Genomic DNA, 26,149 nt, shown 5'->3' with positions numbered 1-26,149 from the left:
TGACAAACCAACGACCAGTTTGAAATGCTGTGCTTTCCTGGATATTAAGTTCCAAAACATTTGTCTTAATACATTGAAAAGTTTGACTAAACGTGCGCAGTAAAAATCTTAGCTATGAAATTACTTTCAATGCGTAACACAAAAACCAGTTTGTAAGTGGAAAGAAAAAAAAGGATGAATTAAATTAGTTAACGTTAAGTCTACACTACATTACGCATCAAGTTACACCTGTGTTTGCGGTTAAAAGACTCGACATAAAACCAATAAAATATTTTTAAATGGAATGAACTCGTGACCGCGGCGGATGTAACGGATATCAAGAGTGGTTTCGCTGAAGATTCGTGTGTTTACTAACTGATGCAAAAATGACGAATCTTTATTTACATCACTTACGGTGCAGGTAATTATAAGCTTTTTTTCCCCCTCAAAAGGCAACGCTCATAAATGAAGAACGGATCATGTGTTCGTAGGAACACGATGTAACGGGAATCGATGTCAGGCAAAAGTAATGATTCATCAGTTCGGAGACGGAAATGCAAAATGCATTCCGTTTTGTGGAATAAACAAATTAAGACGATTATAAGTTTCAATACTGAGAGTTCCAATTTCAATAAATGATGGAAAATTGTAGTAAAATAATACAACACAAAAATAAAACTTTTCGTAATTTGCCGAAATTTCTGCTTTGATAGTACTTCAAAACAATTTGACAACCAGGAAGGATTAGACACTTAAAATGGAAATTGAGGTTGTGGAGTAAAAAGAGATATTTTACTAGGAAACTGATATGATGCAATCTATTTTCTTCCGAAACAAAATATTTTTTTTTAAATATGAAATTCGCAGTTTTCCCTTTTGTAAATGGTGAAACTTTCAAACAAAGAATTGCTGTTTATTAACTTTTTGTACATGTAGGTATTTATGCATGTTTGAGTTAATCATTCAGATATAGTTAGACAAGTCTAAGGATCTGTATTCAAGAATAAAAAGCAGAAAGCGTTAAAGAGCTTGAGAGTATAATTTCAAATGAATGAAATGACAGGTCCTTAGTGTAACATTTCTGTAATTCTTAAGTACTGCTAGAATACCTTTTGATAATATGGGTAAAGATTTTTGAATTAAAATTCAAACTTAAACACTTCTACTAATTTATATTACCGATTTAAGTATGATCTCTTCGTACATACGGCTTTAGTAAGAAAAGTTGCATTGTAAAATTTTGAAAACATTTTATGGCAGAAACTTATCCGATTATTCCCTTATCTAGAGAAGATACAGATTTTTCAAACTAAAATTTAAATTACCCGTGAGCATATAAGTCACCGAACAGAGAGCAGATTTTTTTTTCAAAAAAAGCGAGCGTTCAATTTAGCTTAAATTTTCTCTGAGCTAGTAGAAAAATGAGAAAAATTTAAATTCAGGAAAGAAAATCAAGACTTTATGATTAAAAATAAAATTTGAAGTTCCAAAATTATTTTTCGACTGCAAACAGAAATGAAACTATGCATGTACTAATGTATCTTGCATTCTGAAGCCGTAAATTAAAAATAAGAACTAAGGGCAAATGTTCAGAAGAATCAAAACTTTTAGAGAAATTTCATCTGACGTTCACTATTGCACTATTTACCACCATCATCGTGGGTGCATGGGAGCTATTGAGAAATTCTACTAGAATGGTCAAATATGAAATCAAGACTCGTAGCGTGCACTTTCTGCATTATTCTTCTGCTATCATAATGAAATTGCAACACAGAAGCATACTTGGGAAAACAAAATCGCAAAAATGGAGATAAACTCACAGCGGATTCCCCTTATGTTATATTTGTACCGCTAGAAAGGCAGAGAATCTTTCGTCTAGCCGCAATATCCGAGAACACAGCTTGCGCATGGAATGCAAATGGTTGCCGCTTCTTGGAAATAAGCTCATCTAATTGCGGATATGGGCAAGCTTTATTCTCAAGCGGTTTAATACAGGATAGTGAGTTTCCTGCTGCACGAAGACAATATGTATGATTTATGGAAAACATTTGTTAAACGAAATTATATGCATTTTGTCAAAAGCGACTTAAATCTGTAGCTAGGTGGTTGGTTATATTAAGTTGAACGGCGCAAGATCCTTTATAGGCTGTACTACGCCAAACGGAAATTTGTTGCTAGAGCAGGGATGGCCAACCGCGCATGCCAGTGTGGCACGGCGAGGTATTTACAATGACACGAGAAAACATCTTAAAAAAACTAAAAACGTCACTGACAGGAATTTTGTCAAACTAAGCATATCCGAAGAAAAGCATAAAAACCTTGTGGTTAATTTATATTTCATGATAATATAATCATGCCAAAAATATAGTCAGTTCATAGCTTTCTCTGAAAGTATTGTCACGCGAAATGTACATATAACATGGGCCAGGAGGTTGGCATACGATTTGTCTGCCTGAAAACTTTCAACAAATGCAAGTGATGCAAATAACTTAGAATTCTAAACAAAAAATCCAACAACAAATTTTCAAAATTGACAGCAGAAATGAATTCCTTCATGGATAAATTTCTCGGCTATTCAAAGCATTTAATATCATAAACGTGATTTAGCAGCTGACGAAATTAGTATAAAAACAAGAAAAAAACTTCAAGTTCTTTCAGAAACATTCTGAACTTCTGAGAAGCGGAACATGAAATTCGACAAAGAGTAAAAGTTTAGGTAGCTCTTGGGAATTCAAAGCGTGACCTTCAGAGAAAACCATCGTCTGTGCGTATCTTGTTTGCGTCGAAAAATAGGGATTATGCAAATTTACGGTAATTTACGACGGAAGCATGCTCTGCTAGTGCTAACTTACATGTGAAGATTTCCTGTGAAATCAAAAGATATTGCCTTGGCAGAAGCGCTAAGGAAATTATTCAAGAACCATTTAAAGAAGCTGAAGGTTTTACAGTTTTCTTCACAATCGATAAGTTTCCGAATGTATTCAATAGCCCGATATTTCCCTTTAATATCGAGCCTATAAATTAGTTCATCACAACCTTAAAAAAGAGAATGACTTACCGTTACCAGTAAGATATAGCTTGAAAGAATGAGTTAGGGTACTTTTCTATTGGAATATTGTGCTGTAACCTTATGGCGCATCTAAAACTGTGTCACAGATAGTCAGTTGAAGGGAAGCTCCAAAAACCGATTCAGCACCCACTTTTACGTTGCAAATGCATTTAACAGCTTTTTAACAACGCAATACAAAATTATTCCCGAAATAGAACAATGAATAATGCAAATTACGAAAAAATTTTTTGGCTATGTTTCTGGCTTAAACCTAACAGTCTTCTACTCTACATTGTTTTGATTCTGATTGGACAGAAACTGGTGAGCGATTTAGAAGCCATATCGAGTTCGTCGGAAAGTTTTCTCTGCTATAATCAGGGCTTAATTTAAGTGAAAGCTCAGCTCCTGCATTTATTTTACACTTATTGGCATATTTGCATATTAGACGGCAATGTTAGAACATTTGAGTATTTAAATGCTGAAAACTAGAATGGCCGTATATATTTTTTTAATTGCCAGAAATCTAGTCTCCGGTGATAATTAAAGAAATGAGACACTTTATATTGGTTTTAAAAGCAGTGGTAAGATTTGTTGCAAGAGAAAAATTGATCTGTAAAAAATTTAAAATCAGCACAAATGATGCATCGAGTAGAACTCGTTTATTTTGGCGGAATGACAATTAAGAAGTGAGCCATTTCAGTTGCCACACATAAAGGGTTAAGATTGACATCCAACAGAGAGAACCAGCATCTCGCGTAAAATAGAAGCTTGAAGAAAACGCCCCATCGGAGAATATCTGCATAACGCGTGTCATCAATAGTAATAACAGGAAGTTCAAATGGGAGCAAGATTGCATGAATGAAAAGCTGCATTTGTTGTTTAAGTTCAGTGTCCACTTTGCGTAAGTCCTTATAAGCCATTGTTATTGAAGAACAATGAAAGAAGCAATCTCATCGGAAGAGAAGTCATTGTGGGAATTTTTTAAAAGCTACAACATCCGACGATTTTTCGAAAGAATTAGCCGAAACGCCATCCAAGTGTGATGGTCAATAGATTTGAGACAGATACAAGGCGATTGTCTGCCAGTTGCTTATCCACCCCCTATCCTCTCGCAATTTCCGGCGAGAAGGGACAGAATTGAGATACTCATCAATGAAATTAAAGGAATTCCTCACCGGGTGGACGGAAGCTATGTAGGTGAAGTGCGAAGAGCGTCTACTTACAGGAGTTTCTCGCTCTCAAAGGGCTAATCCAGTGGATTCCAAACTTTTGAAAACTGCGCCCACTTTTTTTTAAATGCTGAATCTATTCTTCAGCCCCCCCCCCCCCACCGCAAAATCTAACTTCATAATGCCATCCCGAGCAATAATTTATTTAACAGGCACGAAAAATTTAGAATTTTGTACCCGTTATGGGTACTTCATCTTAAGTAAATTTTACGCACAAAAAAGCATTTTTATTTTAAGATTTAAATATTGTAATATGAGTACTGATAGGTTTACTGCATCAAAATCGTAAACAATTACAGAAAATTGATGTTTAAAACATAACATTACTCAGATTTTTTTCTACCCTAAGTAAAGGTTCAGGTGAAATTAAATTTTATCCTTTTTTGACGAGTTTAAAATATTTTACACGGATCGAATGAATTCTTTTACTGGATATATTTTAATATGAGCATTGTTCACAAAATCAACTTTTCAAGATTTTTTTTTTTTTTGCAAAACAGGAACAACTAACATGTCAATATAAGATTTCTGGTTACTTTCAAATTTGTTTTTGTGGACAAATGTTTAAGACACATCTGATGGTGAAACTTATTTTAGGTGTAGTCAGCATAACATTTCCCCAAAAGAGTAATTTTGAAACATCGTTACGAGTTTTTCAAATTTCCCTGAATGTTATTCAGAGAACCGTAGAATTTCACGGCCACGAGCTACAAGAGACAAAAAAGCTCCGACAATTGAGAAAACATTCTTGCTCAAGTATTAACAAATATTCTTTCGAAAATTTGCCAGAAAAGAAGAAAAATTCACGGTTGGTTTGTGGTGGTTGCAAGCGTGAAGCGAAGAGGAAGTGAATTTTCACTTCCTTCATTCAGGAAAACGTTGGTGAAGTGACCCCATTTTTAACCGCGTTGCGATGAATCCAATGAAATGTTTGTTTACCATCTTCGAAGATAGAAAAAACTGTGGAATTGAAAAAATCGTGGCCCTCGCATTTATTTTAGGGTGCCTTGAAAGATCGCGACACAGGCCCCTTCCATTTTTGTCAATAGGTATACAATATATACATAGTGGCATACCTAGCATGGGTGACATCCAGTGGCGCACACAAGGGGAGGAGGGGTGTCCGAACCCATACCATAGGTCTTTCTTTTTTCCCGATTGATTACAATTCTATGTATTTTGTGCGTTGAATAATTCTAAACAAAGGTAACAATAATTTCAGCTCTTTTAAGTGAAAAAATAAAATCCTCATGTTAAAAGGTTTTTTAAAATATTGTGCATTTTTCCTATAAGAAGCAAAATGGTGATGATAAATGAATACACTGTAATAACCATGTGTTTAGTTTTGTAATTATAGATTAATATGAGATTCTATGAACTTAGCGTAAATTATTTTACTTTCTGGTTATTTAAGTATATTTCATTAAATAATGCAAAGTATTTATTCAATAGTTTATTTTTTACTTTTTTTCGTTCTCGGGAATCGATAAATCAAGTCATATTTGATGGCGTATTGAGATATATGAGAATGAAACTTTCGACCTTGGACCCTGACCTTGGAAAATTCCCGTCTGCGCCACTGATGACCCCCCCCCCCCCCCCCCTTTCCTACAAACGCGAAGAAAAAAAATTGTTTTCTGTGCAAGGATGAAAACATGAAATTCATACAACTTTCAAAAACAACTAAATGTGTGTTATAAGGGGCCATTCTTTACGTAAGGATGATTTTGGCAATTTCTGACCCCCCTTTCCCTCCATGTAAGGGTGCGTAAGTTTTCAAACTCCTCTCCCCTATTCATGCGCAAGATTCCATTTCGTTTTTCAAAATAATGAATCTTACGTCACTGGAATCAAAATTAAATTTCCTATTAAATTAAACCCTTTTGTGTAAAGGAATATTTACTAAAAAGTTCGAATCGAGACGGAATGTTTTTTCGACATTTTTTTGTATATGATGCGATAGTAATTGAAAATAAAACATGACATACATAGTGCGTTTCTTTTATAATATTTAACACTACTCATTCTTTGTGAAACAAATAAAAAACAGCTCACTCTTATACGTTTTTTACCTTCCAGACGCAAATCAAAACAAGTCCCTGTCAAACCACTTGACCGCGCGGTTTCAAATGTTAATATGGACTTGGGAAAATATTACTTAAGAATAGGTTTGAACCCCCCCCCCCCTCCAAACTAAGGGCATGCAGAGATTTTTTCCACCCCCCCCCCTCCCTTCTCGGGACCCTTACGTAATTAATGAATGGCCCGACGAAAATTTAAGTTGGTCACTGTACAAAAAACAAATAAAAATTATGAACACTTTTAAAATAACTTGTCCTTGCCGTCATGACGCGAGATCAAAAAATTAAGGGGGTGTATGAAATTGATAGTCCCTTAATTATTTCAAACTTATCTTAAACATATGGAAAGATAATAGGGTTCAGTTTTTTGGTTTAAGCGGAAGTCAGTACTAGGTCTAAATGAACCTAATCCCGAGTATTATATTCGCTCCATGATGGGGTTTGGGGCACTTATGCTTCCTAGTCAAATTCCATTTTTAGAGAAGGCCTCTACTTTAACATTTAAAATTAGTGAAATAATTTCGGAAAACTTTCTTTAGGAAGATAATAGCATTTCATTAACCACCAAATCTGGTCAAACAAATTCCAAAATCTTATCTTAGACAAAAAATAAATAAAAAAGGGAAAACATTGAAACTTTTACATTAAAGTTTTAAAATGATTTTTTAAAAAAGCAATATTTCGCCGCATAAGCATTTTTAAAGAATTCTTTAACGTTTAATAAACGGTTTTTTGCGTCTTAATTTACATGTCCCACCCTCCAACACGCACGCACGAGCAGTAATTCGTTGTTCTTCCGAACCGTATATCTCCACAAAAGCAATGTACTTTGAGAGAATTCAGAATTAGTTTTAGAAGTGTACTTAAATTTGGTTTCCACACTTCGTAAAATTCATTTATTGAAACTTAAAATTCAAGAGTATGAACGATTCAAGACAGTTATTTCGTCTTCATTTCTTCCTCTCATTTTGTTGCTTGAGTAAAACGCCTTGCAATTAACGATATTTATCTTCCAATACTTGAGCGCGTTTTTTTAAAATTCGTTAAACAGTTATGGAATAGTCATAAACAGCCTTAAATGTAAATATTAACGCACGTTGGTTTTTCTTTAATTTTAAATCAGAGCAACATGTTCAAATTTTCAGAATGACAACCTTCGCCTTTTTGGCAGAGGCAGAAACAGGGGCGTGCACAGAAATTTTGGGGCCCCCTTCACAAATGAGTTTTCCGGACCCCCATCATATTGTTTACCTTTATTTTTCACCCCTAGTTTTAAAAATATTGGGCTCTTTCAGGCTCGGGCCAACAAGTGTCCCTTCTCCCTCCTGTGCAAGCCCTTGTTGAGGGACGAACATATTGGGAACAATGGCCATTTAAATATTACAAAAAGGTGTAAAGACTAGACATGGGAATGCCGGGGAAACCAGAAGTTTCGGGAACCCCCCCCCCCCGGAAGAGGTTTTAATTTCGAATCGGGAAAAGAATTAAGAATTTGCAGCAAAAACTAACGTGATCAGAAATTTATATTTACAGTTCACTGATTTTTTTCAAGTGCCACGTGAAAACAAACTTTGATGATGCAAGCAGAAAGATAATCTTTTCCCGGTACACCAAATTATTTGCTACTTCTCTCACTACAACTGCAGGGTCCGCGCAAGGAACTGTTAGCCTATAAATTAGCCAAAAATTTTAAAAAACATATTAGCCAAACTCATAAGTCTTAGACAAAAAATTTTTACAAATCAGAGAACAAATAATTTTAGAAAGTAAAAAATACAAACACGACTGTTTTAAAGATTCAGCAATGCCACATTAACTTGAGATAGTTAAAATACTTGTTTGGCCAGTATTTATTTTCTCAAGAGGAATTTTTAACAATCTTATGACAATTTTGAGGATTGAGGGGTTTCCCCCCCGTGGAATTTTCGGAGAATCTTTTTTGCCAATAGTTTCGACCTTCCACAAATCACTATTAGTTTCGTCGGATTTCGCAGCGAAGTCTAAGGAACTCCCTCCCCCCTTCAAATCCTTGTAGCCGTAATTTCGTAATAAAAAGGTAATAATATATAGCAAAACGTGAAGAGGAGCGACCGTAGTTAGGCTGTGTATATTTGTTAAAAAAATGTTTGAACATTTTTGCAATTCATGTCAACGCTTTGTGCTTTCAAAGAATAACTACTAAGAAACTTATTTTGATTTGTAAAAAATCAATTTTCAACCCGGAAAGAAAAAAATTAACTTTTCTATGCCTCAAAATGTCCGGAAATTTTGCAACTCCGTCAAGACGAAGGGCATCAACACTGCACATCTGCAATTTCCTATAAAATAAGACTCTCCCATTTTCCTTTTCCGAGAAATCTTAAATGCAATCGAAGCATAGATCCAGACCTACTTCTTTGCTCATATTCTTCGCAAGGAATTATAAACAGGGGAGCGAAGGGAAGCCCCCATTCATGGCCTACCTTGCGCGTTTCCGCCCTTTTAGCAGCACGCTTTGCTTGAACGTTCCTTCAGGAAAAGGTAAAGACGCGCCGGAGGGGGGAAATATTTTTTCAAGAAGAAAATGCAGGCGTGCCTTGCGCGTGACATCCTTATTTTTTACCATCGAACTCACGATTATTTAAAATTTGCAGCTGCTTCGTCGCACGAACTCGGGGAGGAAGAAAAAGGGGGACCAAAATGCTCTGCATGCTTAAAAAAAATTAACTTGGGAATTTTAAGTCTTATAATGTAGCAATCATTTGAGAAAACAAATGGAAAAAGTTACCCACCGAATGTCAATTAACCCTTAAACGCTGGATGTTTCCATCCATTCGGTAACAAACACTTATTAGTCATCTAAAATAGTATGAGAAGAAAATGGATGTTATTGCCAACAACAAAGGTACACGCTCTAGATGCTGTGTAAATAATTTTCATCCCGTAAATGGCAGTAATAGTTCTGATGAAAAATAAAATTTTTGCAGCACTTGCTGCGGATATATTTTATTTACATTTGTTATCTTAAGGATGTTTTTTTTTTTGCTCCTCTCAGTCGAATAAAACGTTCCAACTTAAAAGGGTTGTCCATGAATGCTATCACTTTTTCCAACATTTTTGTCTCCCTCCCGTCTTTTCGAAAATTTCGAGTGTGTGGGGGGGGGGGGGATTCTTGTGCTCATTACATTTTTTGGCAAAAACGAAATATGTAAAAAAATGCCTAATTTAATAATGTTTCTAAATCCCAGAGGGGGGGGGGGGTCAATGACGGGTCTGCCCTTTGTCACAAAGTGATATATTTTATGTTACCCCTCCCCTACTAGTCACTAGTTTTCATGCACACATAGCGGTAACAAACTGCGTGATGTCACTTGTTGTCCCTCCCCCCTTGTCAAACTGTCAATCTGACGAACGCATCCCTCGAAGCATGACATCGTTTATGGACGATCCTTAAGGCATTTGTAATTATATGTACCAATGTCTTATGACGTGACTCAAGTTCAATAATGCCTATTGTTTTTTTTAAACGCAAAATATGATTTTAAAACTTTTTTTGTGATTGAATAAGAAAAAAAAATGAACTTTTTATTCCATGAAGAGGAAAAAATACAAAGAACATTCATTTCTAATGCAAGTAACATTTGCCTTGTGATGTTGTTGCTGATTGAACAATACATTGTATTAAATGGAAATAGATTAAAGCTCACAATTTTGTTTGATTATGGGGGGGGGGGGGATCAAACAGTGACAGCGAAATGAGCTAAATCGAAGATCTCAACCGCTGTTCTGCGGGACCGGACGTGAATTAAGTTTAACTTGGATCGGTTCTCACATTCCAATTGCTCCACGTTCACGTTACTTGCTGATGAAAAATTAAGACGGTAGCACATTTTATGACATCTATTAATAATAATAATTTTGTCTTTGAAGAATGAAGATTAGCAACACTAGAGGGTATACATATACCTGTTAAGTTACGTGTCGCCTATTCTGCGGTACTTTTCCAATGTATTTGCCAAGTACATAATCTGAGAGGTTGGTGCACCTAAAAGAGAAGCGGGGGGGGGGGGGGGGGGACTGAGGCAACAAATATGCGAGTCAGGAGAGGGTAGGGAAATGGCGCCCTGAAGCTGTCTTTTGATTCTTTTGAAAAACTCGGCTGAAAAATTGATTTTGAGAAATCTACCTCCTCAAAAAAATCTTACGACCGATCGTTAGTTTTGAGCTTTTAAAAAAAGGGGGGGGGGGGGCAAGGCCTCCTTACTGTAGAGCGGGTCTTTTAAGGAAAGGAGATCGGGGAAAAGGCAATTCTCCCCCCCCCACCACCGGCTTCGAGCAATCAGCACATATAAAAGGGCGTCATTTTGTTGCTTTTCGATATATACCGTTATTGCCCCTCCTCCTCAAAAAAATTGAAAAGACTGGTGAAGGAGAAAGTTCTTTTTCTGCAAAAGCCGCGCATGATAAGCACAACAATTGCCTGTCTCTGAATTGAAAGTTTGCAAATAAGTTTTTTTAACACTTAATTGATCCTTTTTTTTTGTGAAAAAAAAAAAAAAAAAACAATCATAGTAAAAAAATAAGGTGTCTGCCCAGTTTCGCCGACACAACCGCCCCCCCCCCCCCCACGGCCCTGTTTTTCAGTTTCAATCATACCTTCTGATACAGTAAAGGGAGAAGGAAATTTGAAACGTCCGTGGAACTGGTGATAAACCAAAAACAAAGAATTAATTCAACGATTTTTTTTTTTGCCTACTTTTATTCATTGTAAGAAAATGGATGAGGAACACTGAAATTAACAATGTCAACAAGCAATTACTCTGAAAGTTGCTATTCAGTATCTATCTTTCCTAAGTAAATAGCATTGCAAAATTAATTCGGATAACACAGTTGTCTTATCTACAACCACCAGCTGATAAGACTCTGTAAATATTTTTTAGCGAAGTAGAAAAGATACGTGCTTTAACATTCGTAGCATTAGAAAAAAGAAAAAGAATTTGCGTGATTCAATAAGTAGAATAAAAATGAAATTTCTTTCGGAAATTTTTTTTAATATAAATGAGGCCGAGAGAAGCAAAGGGATGCAAGTGGACCAAGGGCGCCCATATGCAAAATTTTAAGGGGGGGGGGCTCAAAAATTTTCCCCATGGTTTAGCAGAATATTTTCCCTAGGGAAACTGATTTCAGTACAGATTAGAGACATTAAAGTTTGACATTATTAATATCTTATTCATCAATGGCTGGAAAAGAAATTTTTATACATTTTGCAAAGAAAAAAAAAGCACTAAAATCAAGAAAGTTCTTATTTCTGGGGGGGGGGGGGGGCTTGAGCCCCCCTATATGGGCGCCTTTGAAGGGGACTATTTTAAGTTTTGAATGAAACGCCTTTGAAGATCATATCCTAGGTAGGCTTTCATTGAAATTTTTTTTCAAATCAAGCTGTATACTGGAACCTATCAGGGCTACTAGTACAATCTATTGCCCCAAGACTGAGGAGAGGTTCAGGTTCACCTACCGTTTGTACTGGTTATCTTCAAATTTTTAATTTTGCCACTTGCATCCCTTTGCTTCTCACTACCTCAAATGATCTTTCTGTACTGATGAAATTAAAAATAAATAAAAAAGTACGCACCATTTTGGTGGAAAATCTTAATGAAATTCCTAAAATACTATATAGGGTTAGTGCTATATTTAACTTTTTTTTTGCTGAAAATTTTAAAACGTTAAAGAGAATATCATTGCAGTTAAAAATATCATTGCTCAAAGTTCATAGCAGTCAATATTGACATCATCTTTAATTATTTTCTAATATTTATACTTTTAAAAGAACTTACCTTCTAAGAAATAGATGGTTTTTAAGTCTGCTTCTGTTCTCAAGCATTTTGCAACAAAAGCTGCCGTAGATTCATCGCGGTCACTACTTTTCACGCTATGTCCGTAGTCCTCGTACAAAATAACAGGAAAACAATGATTGTTAGCTAGTAACGTTCGCACGTTACTATTCGGGGATAACTGTCCTCAATGGCAGACGTCCACCACATCGTCGCCTTAGAATAGCTGGGCAATGCACATTAATAGAGTCCACGATGTGTCCACTATTGTAAGCCACAAACGACCTACAGTCCAAAATAAGTACACAGGGTTTTCTGTCCAAGTTACTATCATCCGTATTTTCGTCATTTTCATTCACATGAATGAAAGCCTTGAGTTGCTCAGGCGAAATTCCGTACATGCTTCCCGCCAAAATTTGGAGCTGCCGGGAGCGCCTCGGATGACCATTAAACGCAGGCATCAAAATAAAGAAACAGTCGAATAATTTCACTCAAAAGTGATGAATAAAAATGCTAAAATCATAAACAAATTCCGAACAACGCCATATCCCCCGAACTCCGTGCACAACCGTTTTCGAGTACTACTACAGGAAGAATGATTAAAACAGGGACCGACGCAAGTTATGAATGAATGTCGCGTTACTCACGTATCTCAGCCGTGTATTCCTCCGCGCAGTTCGTATTGTTCCCATTCAAATCGGTACAAGATGAAACAAAAATGGCAAAAAATTGAAAGATAGTCAGTAGATTTAAAATAAATGTAAGGACGTATGTCAAAATTGGTTGAAAAAGTGCTTTTAAAAGAATTTAGTTGCGGCGTATGAATACATGACTAATCCGAATCAATGGCAAAGATTTGTAGGTGTAAACATAAAGCCTGATTGGCTGAATCACAAGAAAATCAGTTATGAAAAACTGAATTATGAATAAAAATAAAAATTTATTACTTTGTTAAATTTAAGAAAAAAAAATTACATTATAGTTTGATAATTATTTATTTGTATACAAATATTTTATTCTCTGACCAATCATATCTCAGCACGTGAGTAGCAACGTGGTGTTCGGTCCTAATATTTCTCTTCAGCAGACGAAATTGTCAAAATTTTTCTTTTAACTTTCTTAAAGAATACATTATCGAATCACATCTTATGTTTTGCATTAAAAATACATTAGATTAAATATTTCATTAATTTAATAGAGATGGCTTTCGACGTTAGGAGGTAAGAAATAAGATTCATATTTGGTGCTTGATCAATGCCGGCTTTTAGGCAAGGGCTAAGCATTTGTTTATGTAAACATACTGTTGTCGATACATTTATTGAGGGTTTTAATTGTCAAAAGGCATTTTTTCAAATAAAACATCGCAAGCAAATGAATAAAATTTCAGCAGAGAATTATATTCTATACCGATTAATTCGGTCGGAAGAAATATATATATCTTTAGTGTGTAATTCGTGTATTTGTTTAAAGGTTGAAATACATTGACTGGGCACAAAGGGTAAAAGGTTTAAAATATTGTTTCGAAAATTTCCGGTGATTTCTTTGAAATAGAGCCGTTAGTGTAATGATTTATTCAACATCGATTATTGATCCTTTCTGTTAGAGACGTACCGAGTAGCACTTTGGCCGAGTACCGAGTACTCGGCCTTTCACTACTCGGCTGACTACCGAGTTACCGAGTACTCGGCCGAGTTACCAAGTACCAATTATGTTTTAAGAAGAACCACCGACACACATGTGATGAATTTTGAACTTATTGGAATAGTAGTATAAACCTCCTTGTCCATATAATAGTTTTTAAAACTAAATTCCTGCTGAAATTTAATTACGCATTATATAAACAATTTTGTTTGTGTCAAAAATTTTACAAAAAAATTATTTTTAAAATTCAAAATACATAAATAAAAGGTATGATTAATCAAGTTGGAATTAAAACAAATTACAGTGAAATCCCTCTAATGCAGACACTAACAGGACAATTTTTTTTTGTCCACAATAGAGAGGTGTCCGCAGGACAGGGGTTTAATAATGTTATTTGCATTGGAACTGGGGAATTAAAAACTGTCCGCATAAGAGGGGTACCCGTTAGGAGGGGTTTCACTATATACCAATCAATTATGTTCTAGTCCGCCAAACATAATTTTTAAAAGCAGATAAAACAAATGTGCAGGTACACTGCAGACACGTGTTTCTGACCCCCCATTACAAGGAACGTCTTTTTCAGTGCATAAGATGTGAGCTAAAGAATGTAAAGACATACGACAAAAAAGTCCGACTTTTGACGGATGCCTTTAAATCCTTGAGCTCCCATTTTGTGCATTGAAAAAGAAATTCCTTTTAATGCCAAAACACGTGTCTGCAGTGTCCCTGCAGTGTGCTTTTAATGTTGTTTTATTTCCTTTTATTTTTTAAGCAAAGGTAATTTATATTTTTTATAACTAATTTTTGTTTGTAGCAGAAATCAATTTTTAATATAAAAATTCCATATTTTCTATACATACCTTTTTTGCATAATTTTTAATAAATAAGTTTTATTAACTTTGGGGACATTAAAATAAAGATTTATTCCACAAACTTCATTATTCTCAAAATTTAAATTTGACTTATAAATTTTAACTGTAAATGATTGCAGAATATAATGCTTGCCCTTTTTTTTAAATAAATTTTAGTATCTGTCTTGGACAATATTCAATTTTTTGCAACTACTCGGTATTGGCCGAGTATCTGATCAGAATTTGGGTGAGTACCGAGTACTCGGCAAATTGGCCGAGTACCGAGTAGTTACCGAGTACTCGGTACGTCTCTACTTTCTGTTAAAAGTGTGATAACATGAAACAAGCGATCTGAGCCAACTAGCAGTTTAAACAGTTAGCAGGTTACAGAACAAGGGTGGTATTTACAGACCTCAATAAATATCTCATGCTTTTTTTGTTACTCATCATCAAAAAAAAAAAAAAAAGAATGGTTTGCCGTGTAACAAGAAATGTGGATAGGCTAGAGCAGTAATTCCCAACCCAGGGGGCAATTGCCCCCAATGGGGGATTTGGCTAACAAAGCAGGTGATAAATTCTTGAGGGCTATAGGAGGGTCATGAGTACTTAAAAGAAAAAATAATAGTAATCAAAAGATTGCGGTTAATGAAATGAAAAACGCATACAAAATTGATTGTTCGGATTTCAGTTTAAGAATCACTAGTTTAAAAAAAGAAGTGAAAAGAAAAAGAACAAGTTCAGGAGTTTCCTACTCATATCCAGGTTAAAAGATGAACGTGTACAAGTATTTCATCATTCATCGCCAAGTTTACGAATTTTTAAATTATCTATTTTTAAAAATTCAAGTGTTAGTTTTTTAAATTCCTTCAGATTCCAATTTAAAACAAAAATTGATTATTAATTGTACTTCTATTCTTAAAAAGTACAGTCGAACTCCAATCATCTGAATCAGTTGAGACCAGACCTTTTTCAAATAATTAAAACTCAGCTAATTGGATTTTTCTGAAGAGAGTATCAATTTTAATTAATTAACAAATGCATGTTGAAAATAAGAGAAGAAACACAATTTTTAAAGTAAAAGAGCATTTAATTAATAACAAAGTAGAAAAGTAACACTTTTCGTGCTAAGAGTACGTAAAAGTCCACTTACTATAAGTTAATTAGAACAGTATGTACTATCTATGGTAATGAATGTCATTGCTTGCTGAACATCTCGGCCAATGTGACCCGTTTGACTAACTTTGTGGAGGGAAGGTATACATAGATACAACCGTTATTTTGGGAATCACAGTATGCTTTGGCCTGAAATTTTTCTTCCTGAAATTAAGAAAAATGGATTCTGTCAATGATCTTAGTTGAGTCTTTCCCTTCAAATACCCAAAAGTTCGTTTGTTAAAAAAAAAAACATAAAAAAGTTATTTTGTTTACCGTATGTACTCGTGTATAAGTTGACCTTCCTACTTTTAGGCGGAAAATCCGGGGGAAAATTGAAAACCGGTGTATAAGTTGAGATCCTACTTTCTGAAAAAAATCGAGAACGTTTTTCCAGTTAAATTTGATTTTAAACATTATTAAAAAAATAATCATTTGTATGTTAAAAAATGTCTGTTTTTTATTCTTTTGCGCAAAAAGGGTTCACTTCTGTGATCGAAATTTTTGCAGAGTTAGATTTCGCTGTTATGATTTTTGTTACTTATTGCTTTTATTTTGATTTAATATCAATAAAATTTCCCGCACTTTTTCGCTTAGTCGGCCGTTTACTGTAATTATTTTACTGTCAGCCCATGTAAAATAATAGCAAAATGTGTAAGTATTGAATTCCTTAGCATTTGCTTAAAAGAGTTGGACTAAAATCGGAAAAATGTTCATGTTTTTGGGTGTTTTTTCTAAGAATTGTTCTTTTAAAATTTTTGGAAATTCTGCCCTGCGTATTAGTCAAACCCCTGACTTTAAACCTCATTTTTTGTACTAAATTTCTCGACTTATATACGAGTATATATGGTATTTATTTATTTTTCAGTTTTAGAGTGATTGCATAAAATTGCTTTATCATGTACTGTACATTTTATTTCAAATTCAAACTATTGATTTATTTTTTTCATAATATTAATGACCACTAGTACCAACTTATGTTCCTTTAAGGAAGAAAGAAGAAGTGTGTGTGTGGGTGGGAGGATAGGTGCCATTCAACCTCTAGAGGGGGGATGGACTCAAAATGTCTTGTAATACTTTTCATTTTCTACTCAGCAATGTATTAAAAACATGTCCTACACATTTTAAGATAAATTTAAGTACTTACAGTTGCTAAATAGGCAAAAGTATTAACACCAAACATTAACCTAAATCGCAGTGTCAGAATTTTCGATTTTTCCGAGTAGGGCAAAAACTTCCTCCCTTATTCATTGTTCTTCAAGTTTTTTTTTAGAATTTCTTAACAAAAAGTACAGAAATAGTGTGAATTTGCTGCCCCCTAGTAGTTGCCACCTCCTGGCTTGCTTCCTCTTGATCCAACAGGATGAATTTGTAAAAGCAAAAAAATTAATAACTCTTATTTTGCTTTTTATATTATTTATAAGTACTTGATTTACTCACCAAACATTAACCTAAATCGCGAGTGTCGGAATTTTCAATTTTTCCGAGTAGGGCTCACTCTCCCCTAAATAGCACAAAGACTCACTAAATTGGGGAGCTTCCCCACTCTCCAAATAAGAGAAAAACACCCCCTCTTTATACTGCCAAGCAATCACCAAGTCATTATATTTATTTTAGAAAGAAATGTGTCTAATATTGATACTGTTAATATAAATACAGTCAATTCGCGATAACTCGAATTGAAAAGGACAGACGAAAAACTTCGACTTATCTGAAGTGCGACTTACCGCTAGTTTCGTTTTCGACATTTTAATCTTAAAAACCATCGAATATTTTAAATATATACACATTTAACAGACAAAAGTACAGATTTTAAAAGTTTTTAAGCACAATATGCACAGTTTAATCAAAAATATTGAGAGAAAAAAAACAAAAGCATGGTTTTGCTTTTGATACTGCTGGAACCACTTGAATACTGATTTTACTTCAGGAAAGGTGCAGCCACATCTTCATTCGTTTCAAATTTGTATTCATGGATTCTACCGCTTTAGAAGTTTCTCTTTTCCTTTTAATATCATTGACAGAGTACTTGCTCAGACACATCTTTTATAGTAGAGAAAACTCACTCTGTCTCTCAAGAATTTAGCAAATGATCAAACTAAAGAATGAAGAGGAATGCATCTTAACTTCAGTCAACCTTTGAATAAAGGTACAATCAGTTGATTTGACAGCTTAAAAGCTTATTCCAGCAATATGTCAAGGCCCTGGCCAAGCTAACTCATTTCCGCACGTATAACTCCTTTATCGCACATTGGCTCAACCAGTGGTTGGAAGTAGCGCGCTACAAGTAGCGACGCTACTGTAGTAGCTACATTTTTGAGTAGTTTGTAGTGTAGCGCACTACTTTTTAAAAAAAGCAGTGTAGTGAGTAGTTAACTACAAAAAAATAGTAGTTTGTAGCGATTTCTGGAAACTACTTTCAAATAAACTGAAAAAAAAAAATTCAATGTTCAAACGAATTTGACTGGCGCAAATTTTACACAAGTACATCAGCAGATGCAATGAGAAATAAGACTAATAGAAATACAAGCTAACCTCAGGTATTTCATTTTGACGCCATACCTGCTACCTGTTCGACGCCTTTAGTTTGTTTGCCGTTGTAATTTTTATATTTCAACAATATTTATATTGACATTACTATTTTCGTGAAAATGAAGATATCGGTGATTTCGTGAGTTGAAAATTTGGTGAATTTTATAGGAACAGACCGAAGATTGAAAAACAAAAATATTTTAGCGAGGCTTAAATTTTTGACAGTATTTACCAAATAAAAAGAAACTACTGAAACTGTTATAGAAAAGGATGAAATTGAACTGTTCTGGAGGACTTACAATAAATGCGAGCATTACAGTTTATGAGAGTATGATATATGATAACGGACATTTTTCTTTAGTATCTTCTGATGAGCTAATTTATCAATCTTTTTTTGTTCAATCCTCTTACGGTGTGTTTGTGTATTAGGGTGTCCCGCCCCCCAAAAAAAATCGAAAATTGATTTTTCAAGTCGCACACTTTCTTATATTTTATCCTTTTACGTCAAAAAAAAAAAAAAAACATATAATTTGAACAACGGCAACAGGTGCCGATTATGTCTGAAAGTGTGAACCAGCACTTGTGTAGTACTAGGTCAAATTAAAAATAAAATGTTTTTTCTTAGAAACTCAAAATTTCTGTTGATAAAACGTTGCTCCTATACCCCACATATGCACCATAAAAATATTTATTCGAAATAAAAACCATTTAGATATCCCACACGTGGCCTAACATTTATAATTTTCTTCAAAAAATTAAGGTTTTGATACATATTTTCAGATATGTAAGATTTTATGAAATTATGAAGCTGAAAAATATAAAAAGTAAAGTAGAAAAGTAGGGAATTAGCGTTAAATAGAAATTTTTGTTTTCCTGCAATTTTTAAGTCTCCCACATAGTACTCAAAGGCTATGGATTTTTTTCAGGTTGAGTTAAATTTTTCATTTAAAATACATTATTTTTTTATTATTCGTTTGTAATTGTTGATCTGTAAATGTGTTCGCCAGTAATTTTTGAACTTGATATTCTATTTAGATTTATATGTAATTTTTTGAAAGATAACTGAAAAAAAAATCAATTTTTTAAATAAAATTATAAATTTTAGGTCAAGTATTGCATATTTAAATGTTTTTTAATTTGAATAAATGTTCTTGTGGTACATGTGGGGTGTTGGGTATAGGGGGCAACGTTTTATTAACATAAATTTCGAGTTTCTAAAAAAAGTTTTTTTTTTTTTTCGATTTGGCCTAGGATACAAGTACTGTTTTACACTTTCAGGTGCAAGTCGACACGGGTTGCCGTTGTGCAAATTATATGAAACTTTTTAACCGAATTCAAAAAAGGAGGTTATGATTTCGTATTGCAGCTTTTTTATGTATGTTTTCGAATTATTCCAACACTACTGGACCGATTTGAAAAAAAAAATTTGTTTGGAAGGGTATACTTCCCAGATGGTCCCATTGTAATTTGGTCTGGATCTGATAAGGGGTCAGGGAGAAATCCAAGAAACTTCAAATTTCATACGTCACGGTCACGTGGTTTTGCTGTGATCGGTGTATTTTCACACCTAAGGTTTTGGCTTTCTCTTAAACGATATTTAATTCTCGCGGTACATGGATGATTAATTTTCGCAACGCTACGCTGCCTGCCAATTTATTATTATAGGTGTTACTAATGTATTTATTACTGCGTAGCAAAGCTGTAAATTAAATATATTTTGCTGCTTTAATAGTTGAATCAATTTCCTAATTATTTTATTTACTAATAAATAAATTTATTTAGGCACTAAAATATAATGTTCTTTATTTAATATTCTAGTTTTTAAATATATTTAATGTTCAATTGCGAGGGAATTGAATACAGACCACCCCTCCCCCACGATTTAATTTATATTCTTTAATAATATGCATTATAACTGTGTATGATTTCTGAAGTTTGTCCAATATTCTAGATTTACTATTTCACGATGCCGCCAGTTCAATTTGAAATTAGGGTTATATTAATTAGCAGGCTTCCAAACATAAAATTCATTCTAGTGGAATTTTTAAACTTCATCTATAGTGGGGCTATGTGAAGAAACATGCGAGTTTTATCACGAGTTACATGACACGTATTGTGAAACATAAGTTACAATTTACAATTTACAGGATGGCGACAGGAACTGTGAAAAAAAGTTCCCTGACTTTTCCCTGATTTCCCTGATTAAGTTCACCAAATTTCCCTGATTTACGTTACCAATGATAATGGTTTTCTTTCTTTGCTCTACTTGAAATCCATTGTATATCTGTATAAAATGCAGTATTTTTAACGTTTTAAGCTGTGTAACGTTGTTGAACTAAAGATATATTTTCAAAAGATGTTACTTTCTTTTAATAAAATGGTTAAAAAAATATATCAAGTCAATCTTTGGGGGGGGGGGGGGACCTACAAAACAGTACATTAAATTTTTCTATAATGGAAAGATTATAGAAAAAAAAAAACAAAACTTCACTTCCAGAAACCACTTAGCATGAGAATTTTAAGAAACTATTAAAATTACTCTTAAAAACATATGTGTATTTAAGATAGAATTAAAAAGTAATTAAAGTCATTTTGAACTAAGTTTTCAAACAGTATAATAATTGTTGCAAGAGTAACAAGTAATAGTGAAAGAATAGAATATTTATGCAAAACAGATGAAACCATTTGACATCCATTCATAGGGAGCTTATCCCTAATCAAGAACATAGGTTTTAATGAATGAATACAGCATTTTAACAATAAAAAAAAAAAAAAAATTCAGTATGTAATGAAAAAAAAAAATCTTAGATTGCTTTTGTAACAAAAAACTTTGAAATGCAAGAAAAAAAAAGAAAAAAAAAGCATTTAGTTAATTTCAAAACATATAAAAGAATACAACTTGGTTATAAAATTAAAGAATCACTTAAGTCTGAAGAAAAGAAAACCTTTATAATCTGCAGTGGCAACAAATAGTATAACGGCAAAAAACAAAGTTTTTTTTATTGAAAGTTCAGTTTTAGCAATTAAATTGAAAATGCAAAGAAGTGATAACTTTTAAGCTTTTATAGTATTAATTCAAAAACCAAAGATTTCTTCTTGAGATCGTGATTACAGTACGCTAATCACTTCAAGACAACGGAATAAAGGCAAAGAAGCTAAGGCATTAATGAAGGCTTCCTCTTTGCCTGTATGGTTGTTTATTTTACGTAGCATTGAAAGCGTAAAAGGAAATTTCAAGCTAGGTAAAATAAACAACCTAACAGACACAGAAGCAATCTTAGGAAGTTCATCCTTTGGTTAATAAGTAAGATTCAATACTTTGACGTTGAGGAAAAAAGATGCACAAATATGCCGCAGTGTATAATCACACCTCATTAATTTTACTTTTTTTTTAAACAGATCATTGGCAGAAAATGCGTAGGGAATTAGAGTACTTAATTTTGTAAAGCAAAAAAAAATTTCTTCATAAAATAAATTTTCCCTGATTTTTTGTTATTTTTTCAAAATTCCCTGATATTTCCCTGACTTTTCCCTGATTAATAAAGTTCCCTGACTTTTCCCTGATCTCCCTGATTTCCCTGATCTGTCTCCACCCTGTATTCAATATTACAATTCTAAAATTTAGATTTTAAAATTTAAACTTAAAGCGATTTCGTTTATTTATTTATTTTTTTAGTGACTCGTGCATTTCCTTGCGGAAAGCAAACTTTGATAAAGTTGAACAACTAATGATGAAGACAATTTTTTTTTGTAATTAGTTACGCATTTGCAAAAGCCTTTCTACACAGTGGTCGAAAGTCTTCGAGACGCTCGTTGTGTTATTTACACCACTAACAAGCAAAAAATAAATTACTTAAAAAAAAACGCCTTAAAAAAATACCCAGGAACTAAAAAGCAAAAAATGACTGATTACACTTACATTCTATTTCCTACCCAAACATAGAAATGAAATTCATTTTACAATTCCAGTACAAAAATCAACTGAACTAAACACCGAATTATAAAATAAACACTGATTTAAATTGCTATACGATGAATTATTTTAAATACCTAACTAGTTATATAAGATCTCTTAATTTTTAATAACCTTTTGAAATCGAAGCCTCCTATAAACTACTACCTAACGTAACTGAGTAGGTTTAGTTTTAAAGACTATTTCGCGTATAGTTAATTCAGGATTCGGTGGGCTGTCAGTTGCGTTATGTAGTTGTTTATAGGCGGCCTTGATTTCAAAAGGTTATTAAAAATTAAGAGATCGTATATAACTAGTTAGGTATTTAAAAGAATTCATCGTATAGCAATTTAAATCAGTGTTTATTTTATAATTCGGTGTTTAGTTCAGTTGATTTTTGTACTGGAATTTCATTTAATTAAAATAAATTTCATTTCTATGTTTGGGTAGGAAATAGAATGTGAGTGTAATCAGTTATTTTTTTGCTTTTTAGTTCCTGGGTATTTTTTTAAGGTGTTTTTTTTTTTTAATTTAAAAGTAATTTATTTTCACGATTGTTTTTACACAAGAGGAAAAATACAAGAATGTATGCAATTTGAAAAATTAACTTTCATTTTTTGAGGGACAACCTATTATGCTTTGTATTTACTTATTTTTTGGAAAGTAGCGAAGTAGCGACTACATTTCAGAAGTAGTTTGTAGTTGCTACATTTTGAAAAAAGTAGTTGTAGTTGTAGTTAACTACATTTCTAACAAAGTAGTTGTAGTTGTAGTTCACTACAAAAAAAATGTAGTTTTTCCAACCACTGGGCTCAACAGGTGCTCTTCTTGCTTTAGAAGGAGTGCATGGATTTTTTGTGCAGGAATTGCAAGTGAAGGTGAATTAATTTTTCTCTCATAGTCACTTGTTTCTTTCTTTTTTTTTTTCGTTCTTTCGAAATAAATTTCGAATCATTTTTGAAAAAAACTTGGAGTTAAAGTAAGTTAACTTCAAGATATTGAGAATAATTAGTATGGAATTAAAGACAAAGGGGTTGGGACTTGATAAAAACTTTGAGTTATAGTAATACTTGAGTTATCGGACTTCGAGTTATCGCGAATTGACTGTATTGCAAGATAACTTAAAAGGAAACAATTGATGACAAAGTTATTAAATAGAAGCTTACCAAGATCCTTTCTAAAACAAGTAACCTACTTTTGCATAAGATCTCACAACTTTTTACGGTGGAAGCGAAACTTGTATTTTTGTACATTTTATGTTTTTGATGGGATCTGATTTTGTTTTGTAAGTGTTGCTTTCAAATGCAGTGGCTGTCAATCAGAAATGAAGCAGATTTTAAGGGGGTATTCCGATCACTGGGATTTTGGTGCAATCGCCAAATTTTATACAGCAATTGTTTTTAGTCAATAAAACCAGGACTGTGGAGTCAGAGGGAAAAGGACCCACACTGAAATTTTAGTCTTTGACTCTAATTCTCTAATTCCAAAATCACTCCACCTCCATAGCTACGACTCTAACTCAGTAGTTCTTCCAGAGTTGCAGACTCGGAGGGGAAATGACCTACTAAGATTCTTGAAATGAAAAAAATTTCTACACTTGATTCCAACTACTTTACCTACTACAGAAACTTTGGGGCCCTTCTCAAATGACTTTTATGGGCCCCTCCTTATTGTTTACCCCTACCTCCCTTCATATGATTTCTCCCCTTATTTAAAAAAATCTAGGGCCGTGCCAACAGGTGTCCCTTCTCCCCTCCTGTGCACACCCCTGACTTTGCCCCAAAATCAGTCCGACTCTACATCTCCTATTCCGAAACCCTGAAAAAGAAACACAGGCTAAAATGCATTTGCTCTTAACTTACTTAATCTTATGGTTTCATGAAAATGGGGTCGTTTCCAAAATTTTAAAAGTATTTTTTTCTGAAAGAGCATGCTTAAAAACATAGGATCTGACCATTTTTTAAATAATTTGCTTAAGTTTAATATTTAAAAAAAATTACTTAAATTGGTGCGCTTTCATTGTTTAAGCTTCTGCCAATGACGTCACAAATGATGAAATGCCATTTCATGTTGCCATTCACAGAGCAAAATATTTAATTCGCATCTTTACTCACGTGTATTGGCAACGATATGATTGATAGCAAGTATAGAGCGCAATTTTAATTTGCTTCTTGATTATCATAACGCGGAAATGTGGTGGAAAGATGCGCCACAAAGAGCATCATTTGTGACGTCATCAAGACCACGCCTTGTTTGAAAAATCAGACATTTAAAAAAATTAATTAAAAAATAACTGTTGGGAAAATAAAAATATTTTCTGGGTCCATGTTATTTTTTTCGCTTATTCTACCAATTTCACCGACTAAAAGTATTACTTTTGACTGAATAAAACAACCCCATTGGCGACAATTAGGAAAATTATTAAGAATCACAGTATCTATTATTTATTAGATGTGACCAAACTTTGCCTGACTTTTTGATAGCAAGAGTTGGGTAAATAACAAGCAATAATGTCACGAAACTAAAACTACACCACATGACTGAAATTTCCGAATATTTCAATTTTTCCTTCCATTACATGCTAAATGCTATTTGAATTAAAAAAAAAAATTAAGCTTGTGTGACTGCTTCTTGAAGTACTTAGAGTATTTTGGAATTTTGTTGATCTATCATCTGTCTGTGACAAAACTCAAGAACTTTGACAGGCAATAATTCCTAAAATATTGGTATAAATGGAACAAAGTTTGCAAATATAGCTCACATGTTCCTCTTAGTTACTAAAAAATCAATCTTTTAGCTTTACTTAGAACAAAGTGAAAAAATTGCAAAAGTGCCCTGAATTGTTGAACCCACTTACCTTGCTTTTGCTCGACTTTGCGGGGGCACTGCTGTGCTCCTAGATTAAATCGCAAAGTAAATCTTGCATATAATAGTGCGGGAATTTGTTATAAATATTCAGGTATGGTTACAGTTAAAGGAACAGGGTGTTGCCATCACACAGAAGGGTTGTAATCGCTTGACAACTTTGTATTCAGCTGCTGTTAAGGAAGAGATTTCCTCTTTACAGTTTTCAAAGCATTTTTCCAACAATGCAAAAAAAAAGTCTTTGAAATTCATTGAAATAATTATTTTGGTCTTCTAAAGATTTGAAAGAAAATGTGAAATCCATACGTAGTTTGATTATCTAATTCTAAATAAATTGTCTGGAAAGGAGGATGGCAATTTCTGGACCTAATATTGATCAATATAAGTAAAACTAAGCTTGTTACTGAACTAAATGTTTTCAATATGTAGCAAATTCTGAAAATAACCACCTTTAAGGATTGTTTCAAATAGGCTCACCAGAAAAAAAAATGGGGAAGGTTTTTTCGGGTCGGGCCTGGTTTGGCTAACCCTGCTTCTACCAGTACCTTGTGTGGTATTGCTTACTTATGGTATCAGAAACAGGATAAATAGCCAGAGCTGGTACTGAGAGAAGAATTGCAAAGATTAATAGGCCGGCATTATAAAAGTATTCTACTGTAATAACATGCTTGCTTGTCCCCCCCAAGGCCAATAGTGCTCCCCCTCAAAGGCTGGGTAGTACCACCAAAATGAAATCAAAAACCCTGTAAAACTAACCCCCCCCCCCCTGAAACTTTTAATTGCACAATCTCCACCATGACCCCCTGACAGGCACCCCTGGTAATTATTAATTGGGGAATTAACATAAAAGCTCTCACTGTTCACCTCTAAAACTTTTGTTGGAAGAGCTCTTCAGATCTTAGTTCTAGCATTGCTAAAAAACAGATTTTTCAGGTACTGATAAATGCATGTAAGGACTTCAAGATATAATTATTCTTCTTGACTGTTTGGTTTTAAAATGCAAATATT

General features: G+C 33.8%; 2 protein-coding genes across 2 annotated transcripts in view; one reads left to right on the top strand and one right to left on the bottom strand.

Moving 5' to 3' along the window:
- Positions 1 to 12,719, bottom strand: part of LOC129222434 (dual specificity protein phosphatase 1-like) — a 44,000-nt gene extending 31,281 nt beyond the window's left edge. Inside the window, 2 exon segments of the mRNA XM_054856952.1 lie at positions 12,152 to 12,323; positions 12,325 to 12,719. Coding sequence (XP_054712927.1) covers positions 12,152 to 12,323; positions 12,325 to 12,609 — 457 coding nt within the window. The 5' untranslated portion in view covers positions 12,610 to 12,719.
- Positions 12,720 to 13,217: 498 nt separating this feature from the next.
- The window catches only part of LOC129233241 (endoplasmic reticulum-Golgi intermediate compartment protein 1-like), a 127,393-nt gene continuing 114,461 nt past the window's right edge, over positions 13,218 to 26,149 (top strand). Inside the window, exon 1 of the mRNA XM_054867297.1 lies at positions 13,218 to 13,368. Coding sequence (XP_054723272.1) covers positions 13,349 to 13,368 — 20 coding nt within the window. The 5' untranslated portion in view covers positions 13,218 to 13,348. The remainder of the gene's footprint in view (positions 13,369 to 26,149) is intronic.

This window comes from Uloborus diversus, chromosome 1, assembly GCF_026930045.1.
Source record: "Uloborus diversus isolate 005 chromosome 1, Udiv.v.3.1, whole genome shotgun sequence".
NCBI classification, from domain to species: domain Eukaryota; kingdom Metazoa; phylum Arthropoda; class Arachnida; order Araneae; family Uloboridae; genus Uloborus; species Uloborus diversus.
Note: the sequence above shows the minus strand (reverse complement) of the source record. Positions and strands in the feature narration are given on the sequence as shown.